This window comes from Apium graveolens, chromosome 6 (genome assembly GCF_009905375.1).
Source record: "Apium graveolens cultivar Ventura chromosome 6, ASM990537v1, whole genome shotgun sequence".
Lineage (NCBI taxonomy): Eukaryota > Viridiplantae > Streptophyta > Magnoliopsida > Apiales > Apiaceae > Apium > Apium graveolens.
This window is the reverse complement of record NC_133652.1, coordinates 147,187,110-147,198,969: the sequence shown is the minus strand read 5'-3', so window position 1 is coordinate 147,198,969 and position 11,860 is coordinate 147,187,110. Positions and strand designations below refer to the sequence as shown.

General features: G+C 37.0%; 2 protein-coding genes across 3 annotated transcripts; both read left to right on the top strand.

The window, feature by feature from the left end:
• Positions 1–514: 514 nt before the first annotated feature.
• LOC141666490 (E3 ubiquitin-protein ligase DIS1-like) lies at positions 515–3,605 on the top strand. Its single transcript, XM_074472533.1, has 4 exons — positions 515–866; positions 1,307–1,538; positions 1,904–2,290; positions 3,123–3,605. Exons 2-4 carry the CDS (start codon positions 1,329–1,331, stop codon positions 3,441–3,443), a joined length of 918 nt encoding a protein of 305 aa, XP_074328634.1. The 5' UTR covers positions 515–866; positions 1,307–1,328; the 3' UTR covers positions 3,444–3,605.
• Positions 3,606–7,104: 3,499 nt separating this feature from the next.
• LOC141666489 (aldehyde oxidase GLOX) lies at positions 7,105–9,258 on the top strand. 2 transcript variants are annotated; one of them, XM_074472532.1, is made up of 2 exons: positions 7,105–7,897; positions 8,108–9,258. In XM_074472532.1, the coding sequence occupies exons 1-2, from the start codon at positions 7,398–7,400 to the stop codon at positions 9,051–9,053; spliced, it is 1,446 nt and encodes a 481-aa protein (XP_074328633.1). In that variant the 5' UTR covers positions 7,105–7,397; the 3' UTR covers positions 9,054–9,258. The 2 variants fall into 2 exon arrangements, with proteins under 2 accessions (XP_074328633.1, XP_074328632.1); XM_074472531.1 differs by having other exon boundaries at positions 7,105–9,258.
• The last annotated feature ends 2,602 nt before the right edge of the window (positions 9,259–11,860 follow it).

The following is an 11,860-nucleotide window of genomic DNA, read 5'->3' as shown; positions in this document are numbered from 1 at the left end:
ACAAATATTTCAGTTAAAATTAAGTAAACATAAAACTAAACTATGATTGTTATTTTCAATGGATAAAGAACGAAAATGTAATGTTACTCCCTCTCACTCCATGATGCCCTTTCAATCCTATACAATTTTGCATTAATTATGCATATTTTAAATTTTATAATTTGAGTAGTTTTATATATACAAAATTAATTACAAAAATTTTATAAAATAATGTAAAGTATGTGGTGTCCATTTCAATTAAAATATAATGTATATTATTTTATGCAAAATTTTATACACAACTTTTTGAATATATAATTTTTTTATAATATATTATTATATTAAATATTAACCGATCTCACTATTATTTTTTACACTTTTCTCATATTTTTTTATAAAACTATATTTTTTCTTAATATTCATTATTATAGAAATAGAAATGAGGCCCGGGGAGAGAGCAGTTGAATTCAAAGACGTGTAAAGGCTTGAGTGTCAAAAACTTGAAAATAGACCGACGTGTACAGTGGAATGTAGGCGGTTTGCTAAGAAACCATTGACCCCGAGAGGCATTAGTTTGAATGTGCTCCTCTACATTTGTTGTTGTCTACGTGGACCCCACTCTCCCCTCCTCCCCTTCACTGTACTGTACACACGCTCCCCCCCCCTCTCCTCTATCTTTCTCCCCTTTGAGAATCTAATTACTACTACTACTACTTTATTTTGAATTTCTGTTGGTCATTGATAAACACCCACTTCCTCATCTTTATTTCAACCCCACCATCCCATAAATATATATCAAGATTATTACTACTATATATCAAGTAGCTTCACTTAACTAGTAGCTGCAAGTGTTTAGCTTCTCCTTCAGTTGTGTTGAATTGGACCAGGTAACCACTTTTCTCTTTATTCAGTTTCAGTTGATTTTACTTTCTTCTTGTAATTTGGTTTATATTTTATGCCTTTATTTGGGTTTTCTTTCTCTTGAGTTGAGAGTCCTGTTTGTTCTTTTGACTTTGTTAGGCTGGATCTTTACCATATCAAAGTTTAAACCCTTTTTTGCTTTGGTTGTTGCTTATTTTCAATTCATTTTAGAACCCACTTGTTTATTTGCTATTTTTGTTACATAGAATGTACAAATTCTTCGTTTCAATGTTGGAAAATTTGTGGTTATAAATTCTGATTTTTTTGTTTTGAGTTTATCAGTTTTTTATTTCACTATAAATGTTCGGTGGTAGACTTAATTTCTTGTTTGTTTGTTTTTTTTTGTATAAGTTTGAACATCCAATAGCATTATTAATTTTGTGGTGTTCTTTCTCTGGATATGAAGCAAGCGGTTGGTGCTACTTTAGATGGCTAGTGGGAACTCTTTCTTTGATGATTTCCGAAGTAAATCCGAGGTTATGGATACTGCCAAAAGTGATGACATGTCTGATGTTATCGAATATGTGAATGACCCTGCCCACATTGCTCGAAAGCCTAGTCTGGCTGTCTCTAAGAGTGTTCGAGAACTACTAGAGTGTCCTGTATGCTTAAATGCTATGTACCCTCCCATCCACCAGGTAATTTCTTAAATATGATAGCCTCTACTCCCCCTCTTTTTCTAGTTGAATTTTACATTATACTTGTCTTTTTACGGTATTAAAGTTACAAACTAAATGATGCATTATTAGTGACGGACAAAATATAATGATGCATTACATTTGCAAATTTTTATGTCAAATGATGCATTGCACATGACGGAATCACTTATTAGAGGGCATGTTTGATGAGGAGAATTTGTTGCTAGCAAATAAAGTCAGTGATGGACTTGCAGTAGGTCCGCCCTCCGCAATAGCCATAATCTGCATGAACAGTTGAATGCAAAGCTTTTGCTTTATATTAGTTGATCTTTCTGATGCTTATGTTTGTGTTTTTATTTTTGCAGTGTTCAAATGGCCACACATTGTGCTCTGGATGCAAGCCACAGGTGCACAACAGATGCCCAACTTGTAGACACGAACTTGGGAATATCAGATGTCTTGCACTTGAGAAAGTTGCTGCATCTCTTGAACTTCCATGCCAATATCAGAGTTTTGGTTGTGTAGGCATATTTCCGTACTACAACAAGCTAAATCATGAAATAGGATGTGCTTATAGACCATATAACTGTCCATATGCTGGATCAGAATGCACTGTTATAGGTGATATCAGTTATTTGGTGGACCATCTGAAAGATGACCACAAAGTTGACATGCATAATGGTAATACTTTTAATCATCGCTATGTCAAATCAAATCCCCACGAGGTTGAGAATGCGACTTGGATGCTTACGGTATGCTTTTGTCTTGGTTCCTAAAGTTAATTGATGCGAAGAGTTCTGTATTGCTATCTATAAACTATTTAAGGTTCTTAAGGGACACCAGAATTCCAAAACCTATGTTACCCAGACTCGGTTGCAACTTGCAAGTGTGCAGCATAGACATGTGTCCAAGCGTCGGACTCGGCATTCTTTTAATTTTTTTTCCCACAATGATACTATTTTTATTTTTATTTTTTGCCCAAATTGAAGTGTTTTTCGTCTATGCCCATCCCCAATTCTTGAGTATCCAGAGAGTGACAAGAGTACTCGGCATTCGTTTTATTTTTTTTCCCACAATGACACTGTTTTTATATTTATTTGCCCAAAATGAAGTGTTGTCTGCCCATCCCAAATTCTTGAGTATCTGGAAAGTGACAAGGGTACTCTAAGTGCAAAGAGTTCGGGCAAGATAGACCAAAACAACGGCTTTTACTTGCCATCATAGTATACTCTTGTTTTTTTGGTGCTAAATAAGTCTTCTCTTCCTTTTAGCTAATTGTAAAAAGATGTGAAATTTGGGTAATTCTGCTAAATAGTAATCACATCAGGATACCGGAATATGTGTTTTACCTACGAGTAGCTTTGTGCAGCTTGTATAGATTACTGAATATTTAAATTAAACAAGACGCGGATACTGAATGATCTAGGGTAAGCTGACTTGTATCGTTTTTGATAGTCTAATTGTGATTGCTTAACTAGTTATCACTTTGGGACGGAACATTTTCCAACTCACCTCTCATTTTTTTCCTACTTTTTAAAGAGATTATATGTTGCGTCACTTTATTGCATCTTTTCCGATATATAGGTATTCAGTTGCTTTGGGCAGTATTTTTGTTTGCATTTTGAAGCCTTCCAACTGGGGATGGCTCCGGTCTACATAGCATTCTTGCGTTTCATGGGTGACGAAAATGACGCAAAGAAGTACTGCTATAGTCTTGAGGTTGGAGGCAATGGGAGGAAGATAACCTGGCAAGGAGAGCCACGTAGCATAAGGGACGGCCACAATAAAGTTCGTGACAGTTTTGATGGTCTCATCATACAACGTAACATGGCGCTTTTCTTCTCAGGTGGTGATCGGAAGGAACTGAAACTCCGGGTTACTGGTAGGATTTGGAAAGAACAGTAGTACACAGAACTGAACTGCTGTTCAAGTTATTTCTTAGATACTATAATGCAAAATCCTCTTTGCTAAACATAATGTTCATATACATGCACTTTAGTGGCTGTTTTTGAATATGTACTATGAAGTGGAAATCATAGAATTTGCATGGAATTCTTATATTGTGAATTTATGTGTTAAAAGGTTTAGTTTTGGCTGGCTGGTCATGAAACTTCTTCCCTGGACCAAAAGACCACCGATTTATTACATTCAAATATTAATCTGTCAATCTTCCAAAATAAAAAATTCAGAAAGCTGGTTGATCGGCCTTTTTCATATATATCTTATAATGAAGAAGGCCAAGGTTCTACTAGTCTATACTCTATAGTCATATATCACATATGATTTTTATTTTATACATTTATTGGTAATTTTGATGTTTTTGATAATTCGTCATTGCAGAAAGTATTGAAAAAAGAGAAATTTGTTGCAAGTATCCGAGGTAATGTTAACCTAGGACTTGTGATGTGATTGAGGTCCGTGGTATGATATAGAGTAATTTGCAAATTGTGTAGCTAAAGTTTTGGAATTGTGCATTTTGTGTACCTGAACTTCAATATCTAGCAAAATGTATGCCGGAGTTTCAGAAACCTTGCGAAATGCATACTTCTGTCAAACATGATGTAACGCCGTTAGTATAGTTAGGTAAATGAAGAAATATAGGAGGGCAAATAAGTCATTTTCTGTTTTGCGTTTGTAGTATGCCAAATGTGCCACGTGCTGAGATAATCACTTTATCACTGTAAATCTTTAAAGATAATAGTGTCAAATCTGGCTATAGGTACTGGCATACTAGAAATGGAGTATATTGTGATGATGCTCATGAGCAAGGATGGAAAAAACTATGGAAGATTGATGTACCACATAAGATTAAGATCCTACTTTGGAGGATTTGCAGAAACAATGTGCCTGTTCGGAATCTATTGAAGGGAAAAGGTGTACGAACAACTATAATGTGTCCTATGTGCGGAGTTGACATTGAACATCTACTTCACGTGTTCTTGGACTGCAGCTACGCAAAACAGTGTTGGGGGTTGTTGAATGCAGAGTTTGACAGTTCATTGGTGGAATCAGCACCGAGATGGCTACTTGAAAGACTGGCTATGGAATCACAGGAAGTTTTGGTGCAAACGGCCTCTATATTATGGGGTATATGGTTGGCGAGAAACAAGCAGGTCTGGGAGCAAAAGAAACTGACACCTGAGATAGCAATGCAATGGAGTTTAGCTCAAGTCAGTCAGTGGAGAGAAGTGCGACGTGAAAAGAATGGGATGCTTGGGTTTCGATTACAAAGTTCTAGATCAGAGGTGGTGAGGTGGTCAGCTCCAATAGCAGGTAGATTAAAGTTAAATGTAGATGCATCTGTTTTCAGTGGTGATTCAACATTTGCAGTGGGAATGGTGATCAGGAACCATGGTGGTGAATTCATTCAGGCAAAGAACTGTAGGATTGCAGGTGTAGTATCGGTTTTTTGAGGCTGAGACAAGGGGTTTGTTGGAAGCTCTGCAGTGGATCAACGAACTGCAACTTAATAATGCGGATATTGAAAGTGATTCTATGCTCACGGTTAATGCGGTTGTCAGAGGAGCAGAAAATTATTTGGAAGTAGACAATGTGATACACGAGTGTCAAGTACTTCATGAAAGTAATTCTAGTATCACTATCTCTTATGTTAAAAAGCAGGCCAACAAGGTTGCTCATTTGTTAGCTAGGGTACCTTGTTTGGTGAATTGCTCTAATGTTTTTTGGTCTCCTCCATTCTCTGTGTTGGAGACAGTGATGTACGAAGCAAATTTGAGTTAATGCAATTTAAGTTGTTTTCAAAAAAAAAAAACATAACACTGTATTTGGAAATAAATAAAGAAAATTAATTAAAACATTAAAAAATTAAAACCTAAACTCCGAGTACTTGCTGATGCGGATATACATATATGTCTCAACAACCTAAATTCAAAATAATAAATTATTGTACAAAATAATTAATATCGATAATTTAAAATTGTAAGCAGCATATTTTATGATACCAATTATATAACATGTAAATGTTTTAATTAAAGATGCTCCCAATTATCTTAAAATTAATTTTAACGAAAATACTTATTTAAATTTAATGTAATAAAATAAAAAACAAAAATAAATAAAACTAGCACATGCATGACACAATATTTAAGCGAGTTTTTTATGTAAGTGTAACTTTCTCCAAATATTAGGCTATTCAAATTAAATTATTATCAGAATGACATGAGATAATTATTAGCTAATTTTTATGTTCAAAAAATAAAATTGTATGATTTATAACATGGGACGACAAGAAATAATTCATTTACCGTTGAAATGTCTTATGGCCGCTCAATTAATAACATCAAATTAATAACAAAATTATAAAACTCTAAATACAACTAGGAACTATAAAAACATGCGTAACATAATTTTAAATATTAAAAATGACCTCGTAAAAGTTGGCTAAATTGGTTAAAGAGTGGATAATTACCTCTTGGTCACAAGTTCGAATCTCACGACAGAAGAATTTATAATTATGCCTCTTAGACCAGAACCCGCCGCTTAAGTGCGGTTTATTTTAATTCACGTGATTTGTACGCTATTGCGTGAACCTCTGGGATTTACCTATTACGCACCCGGGCTGCGGATTCTCTATAATAAAAAATATTAAAAATGATAAAATTAAGCTCCGGTGTTCACGTGTGTACACACTGTATTTTTTACATCGTTCCATCCTGGCTTCTTAAAAACTTCGAACTTACCAAAATAATATTTTGTATCTACAAGTCCTAAAATATTAAAACAATCATCATCAATTATTCTAGATTACAAGTTTTTTATTTATAAATTAGAATATATTATATTTTTCCATTCAAATTTATGAAAATGTTGATTAATATCCGGATAAAAATTAGAGGTTGGATTAATATTCTAATTTTATTTAAAATAAATAAGTAAATTGAAATTATTTTATTCAAATCAGAAATATTCATAAAACAATTATTATTTATATAAAAAAGTAATCACATAAGAAAAAAAATATAATCATGTGCACCATAACGAATCATGTACGCCACATTTATTTCAATTAAAATATTTTAGAAGAATTATTTTCATTATATTTAATATCTTCATTATAAATTTTATTTTGGAAACAATATATTTAAGTTGTTTAAATTAATTTGATTATTTAAGAATTAAAAGGCCTACACCAGCTCATTGCACAGGCGTCCCTTGGAGTTAAATTGATATATGTATCATCTAAAATTACAAAACTACCCTTACAAAGTTAACAAACTTGAAGGGAAGTATGCAATTCGCAAGAATTATGAAACTCTAGCATCCATTCTGCTAAATAGTAAACTATAAGTACACAAGATGCATATATGGAAAAGTTCAGGTACACATATTGTAAATTACTCTATCATATATTACAAATAATCACTTGATGCATAGCGTCTCCCTCTTTGAATTGTGATAAACTGATAATGCATGTAACAAGTTCGCACAATAATGCTAGTAGAAGCGAGATTTTATCGATCAGGTAAAGGCCACCTCGCTACATAATCTCGGGGTCTTTCCTTTCTCTTTCCATCTCATTTTAAGTTCCAACTAATCTCTCATTTTTGAATGATTAATCATGCTTAATTCTTGCACTTGTATTCCTATCCTATCTGGTTACGTCAAGATATGTCAACTTTTACTTAACCTTGGATGATCAAATGACCATGTGATCCATGTCTATTTATTTTTACTCAAGTTATAAAAGAAGCTAGCTAGTGATGTCTTTAAAATTATGTGTTACATGCAGATATTATTAAATTATAGATTTACAGTTCGTACCTGCAATCCCCCAACTTCACTAACAATTTTACACCAACTTCTCAACACTCTTTCTTTCCCTTCCCTTTTCCAAATGCAATGGCCTGCAAATTTTTCACCTTCTTTCTTCTATCAATCCTATTCACACGATTTTTCGGTCCTGCAACCAGTCAATGGCTAGCGAGATTACTTGGAAATCAAGGAGAATGGCAATTCCTGCGTACAAGTATCGGCATATCAGCCATGCACATGCAGCTTCTAAGTAACAACAAAGTGGTCATTTATGACAGGACTGATTTTGGTTCTTCCAATCTCTCTCTTTCTGATGGCCGGTGTCGGATTGACCCAAATGACAGCTTCCTCAGAAGAGATTGCTCTGCTCACTCTGTCATGTATGACCCTCTTACAAACACGATCCGGCCATTGATGGTTCAAACTGATACATGGTGCTCATCCGGAGCTGTTCTGCCCAATGGAACCTTAATTCAGACCGGTGGATTTAATGATGGTGATCATGCAATTCGTACGATTGTTCCATGCGAAGATGATGAAGGCTGCGATTGGGTTGAATTTCCTAGATATCTTATACATCGCAGATGGTATGCTACTAACCAAATACTTCCTGATGGAAGAATTATTATTATTGGTGGGAGAAGACAATTTAACTATGAATTTTTTCCTAAACAATTTCCTAGTCCTGTTAATTTTCTCAATTTCCTTAGAAATACTACTGATGAAAACGAAAACAATTTGTACCCCTTCGTCCACCTATTACCTGATGGAAATTTGTTCATTTTCGCAAACACTAGGTCCATAGTTTTCAGTTACATACAGAACCGTGTCATTAGAAGTTTCCCTCCAATCCCTGGAGATGAACCTCGGAACTACCCCAGCTCGGGCTCCTCTGTTTTACTCCCCATGGACGAAAATCAACCTCTGGTAATAGAAATCATGGTGTGTGGTGGCGCACCACGTAATGCATATCTTAGTGCAATTCATGGTACATTTGTGAGAGCAATTACAACGTGCGGACGGTTAAGAATCAATGATCAAAATCCTACCTGGGAAATGGAAACAATGCCATTAGGCAGAGTAATGGGAGACATGTTAATTCTCCCAAGTGGAGATGTTTTAATAATTAATGGTGCAGGTTCCGGAACAGCTGGTTGGGGGAATGCCAGAAACCCTGTTTTAAGGCCAGTGCTTTACCATCCAAATGAAGCGAAAGATAGCACCCGATTTTGGGTAATGAAACCAGCAAACAGGCCAAGACTATACCATTCCACAGCAATCTTACTACCAGATACTAAAGTACTAGTCGGAGGAAGCAATCCACACGTATTTTACAATTTCAGCGGTGTGCAGTACCCAACTGATCTTAGTTTGGAGGCGTTTTCGCCCCCTTATTTAGCAGAAGGATACGATACAATACGGCCTCAAATATTGTACACCGACAATGTCATCGGATACAATCAGTCATTTTCAGTAATTTTCAAGGTACCAAAGTATTTAAAAATGGGAGTAGTAACCGCTCGAATTGTGGCACCATCGTTTGCGACACATGCATTTTCGATGAGTCAGAGAATGGTGGTGCTGAGGGAGATAAACGGGGTGTTACCTGTCGTGAGTTTCGGTGCGTTAAGCTTATCTGTTTTTGGTCCCTCAACACCTCAGATAGCACCGCCTGGGTTTTACATGTTGTTTGTGGTGCATGCAGGTATACCTAGTACTGCTTTGTGGGTGAAGCTCCAATGATACATATTAACAAACACATAACATTTATATTTCTGACAACCTAAATGTAGCAGTGACTTGGTTTAGTACTCTAGCTCCTGCACTTGTTATTTGTCTTAACCTAAACAATGTATTGCAGAATATTGAATAGACCAGAAGGTTGCCAGAGAACGTTTGTATTGGCTCTATTATTTCTGAATGAGAGATACAACTATTATAAGAAGTATACTCCTACTAGGAAACTGCAAAACTAACAGCTATTCTTTTGCACACGATCAGATGTGCTCCTATACTCATGCAACAGCTACTTGACTTATTCTCCTTCCTAACAACGTGCTGAAAACTAAATAAAACAAATACAAATAAATCAACATTTAAATTTAAATAAACTTTGAGATTAACTTCAACATTCTCCCCCTTAATCTCAAAGTTGTCTTCCCAGATTCTTGACGCCCAGTAGCTGTCTCATTTTCTCGAACCTGTTAGTCACCATGGCTTTTGTCAGTACATCAGCTCTCTGTTCACTGCTGCACACATGCTTTAGAATTACTTCTCCTCTTTCTACACATTCCCTTATAAAATGAAAACGTATATCAATATGCTTGCTCCTCCCATGAAACATCGGATTTTTCGCCAGGTCTATAGCACTTCGATTGTCTATACACAGAGTCACGGGGTCAATTGCTTTAGAGGTGATTCGATTCAGAATGTTTCTCAGCCATATACCTTGGCATGCAGCTGCTGTGGCGGCCATAAATTCGGCCTCACACGAAGAAAGTGCAACACACTTCTGCTTTTGTGATACCCAAGTAATAGCACTTTCATTTAGGTAAAAGATCATACCTCCTGTGCTTCGCTTGTCGTCCATTTGACTTCCCAAATCGCTGTCTGAGAACCCCGTGAGAATGTTGTTGCCACTGTCTTTGGAATACACCAGGCCGTACTGCATTGTTCCCTTTATGTACCTGAGAATCCTCTTGACAGCGTCCAGGTGTTTCTTTGTGGGCTTTTCCATAAAACGACTTACTATACCCACTGAATATGCTATGTCTGGTCGTGTATGAACCAGATAGCGAAGCCCACCCACCATACTTTTATAATCAGTAGCATTTATCAGTTGTCCGGATTCATCACGATTGAGCTGTTCCTTTGGGTCCATCGGATATTTTGTTGGATTACAATCTGCCATCCCAGATTTTTCAAGAATTTTCCGTGCATATCCTCCTTGCTTTAACTCAATAAATCCTTTTCTTTGCACGACCTCAATTCCCAAATAATAACTCAGCTTGCCCAAGTCACTCATCTCAAACCTTGCTTTTATATGTGACTTGAACTCCTCTATGACATCTATGGAGGTACCTGTGATTAACAGGTCGTCCACGTATACTGCAACTACCAGTTTATTAGCTCCCTCCTTACGTGTATACACGGCGTGCTCGTAAGGGCAACGAATAAAGCCCAGCTCTAACAGGCAAGCATTCAGCTTTGCGTACCAAGCATGTGGTGCCTGACGAAGCCCGTACAGGGCCTTTGCCAATTTATACACCAGGTGCTCCTGTCCCCTTTTCACAAATCCCTCTGGCTGTGCAACATACACATCCTCCATTATGTCTCCATTTAAAAAGGCCATTTTGACGTCTAGATGGTGAACTTCCCATTGTTCTTTGGTTGCCAAGGCTAACAATAGTCTCACTGTTTCTATGCGAGTAACAGGTGCATAGACTTCGTCAAAATCAATTCCATGCTCTTGCACGTAACCCTTCGCGACAAGTCGAGCTTTGTGTTTCACGACCTTCCCATTTGCATCCTTTTTGAGCTTGTAAATCCACTTCAAGCCTATGATTTTCTGGTCGGGTGGTAATTCCATGAGTCTCCATGTCTCGTTTGCTTCGATGGAATTCATCTCCTGCTTCATTGCATCTCTCCATTTTACATCTTTTACAGCTTGTGCGTAGTTGACGGGCTCATCAATGCCCATAAGATGCAACTCTTCATCGTCCAATGTCTGATATATGCTCCTGATTGACCTGAACTTCTTTGGAGTAGTGCTGTCATCATAGTTGTCCCGGTTAACAATATTTGTAGAGGATTGCTCTGCATAACTGGGAGTTTCTGCTCGCGTCTGCAACTCTGACGTCTGAGGAGATGTACCTGTTCTCCCTTGGCCACTGTTCTCACCACTGCTTTCACCATGAATTTTAGATTGTGGACTGTAGTCATAGTCATCAGAGTTTGCAGGTTCGTGAACGTCTGAGTGTGCTTCTTCATTTGTGTCAAATAATTCCGGTACTGAGAATGTCTCTTGCACATCTTCTCCTTCTAACAGTGAGTCCCAAGGCCACTGTTTGGTTTCCTCGAAAATTACATCCCGACTAACCTGAATTTTGTTATCCACTGGGTTGTATAGTCTGTATCCTTTCGTTCCTGGTTCACGCCCCAGATTCACCATTCTTTTACTTCGATCGTCAAGTTTGGTGTTATGAACACTTGGCGTTTTGACATGTGCCAAACATCCAAATACACGTATATGACTCACCTCTGGTTTCTTGCTTTCCCACGCTTCATATGGAGTTTGATTCATCAAAGCTCGTGTTGGAAGTCTGTTAAGAATATATATGGCATTTCTGACTCCTTCAGCCCATAGCTTTGGTGGTAGCTTCATCTCCTTTAGGCTACTTCTAGTCATCTCCACAACAGTTCTGTTACGACGCTCTACAACCCCGTTTTGTTGGGGTGTGTAGGGAGTCGTGTAGTTCCTTTGAATCCCAGCTCCCTCACAGTACTCCTTGAATTCATTGGAATTGAATTCACCACCTCTGTCGGTTCGA

Excerpts from the sequence above, each read along its gene's own strand:
- LOC141666490 (XM_074472533.1), top strand. The coding sequence starts at position 1,329 with ATGGCTAGTGGGAACTCTTTCTTTGATGATTTCCGAAGTAAATCCGAG. Across the intron at positions 1,539-1,903 it reads TGTACCCTCCCATCCACCAG|TGTTCAAATGGCCACACATT; the intron begins GTAATTTCTTAA and ends TTATTTTTGCAG. Across the intron at positions 2,291-3,122 it reads ATGCGACTTGGATGCTTACG|GTATTCAGTTGCTTTGGGCA; the intron begins GTATGCTTTTGT and ends TCCGATATATAG.
- LOC141666489 (XM_074472531.1), top strand. The coding sequence starts at position 7,398 with ATGGCCTGCAAATTTTTCACCTTCTTTCTTCTATCAATCCTATTCACA.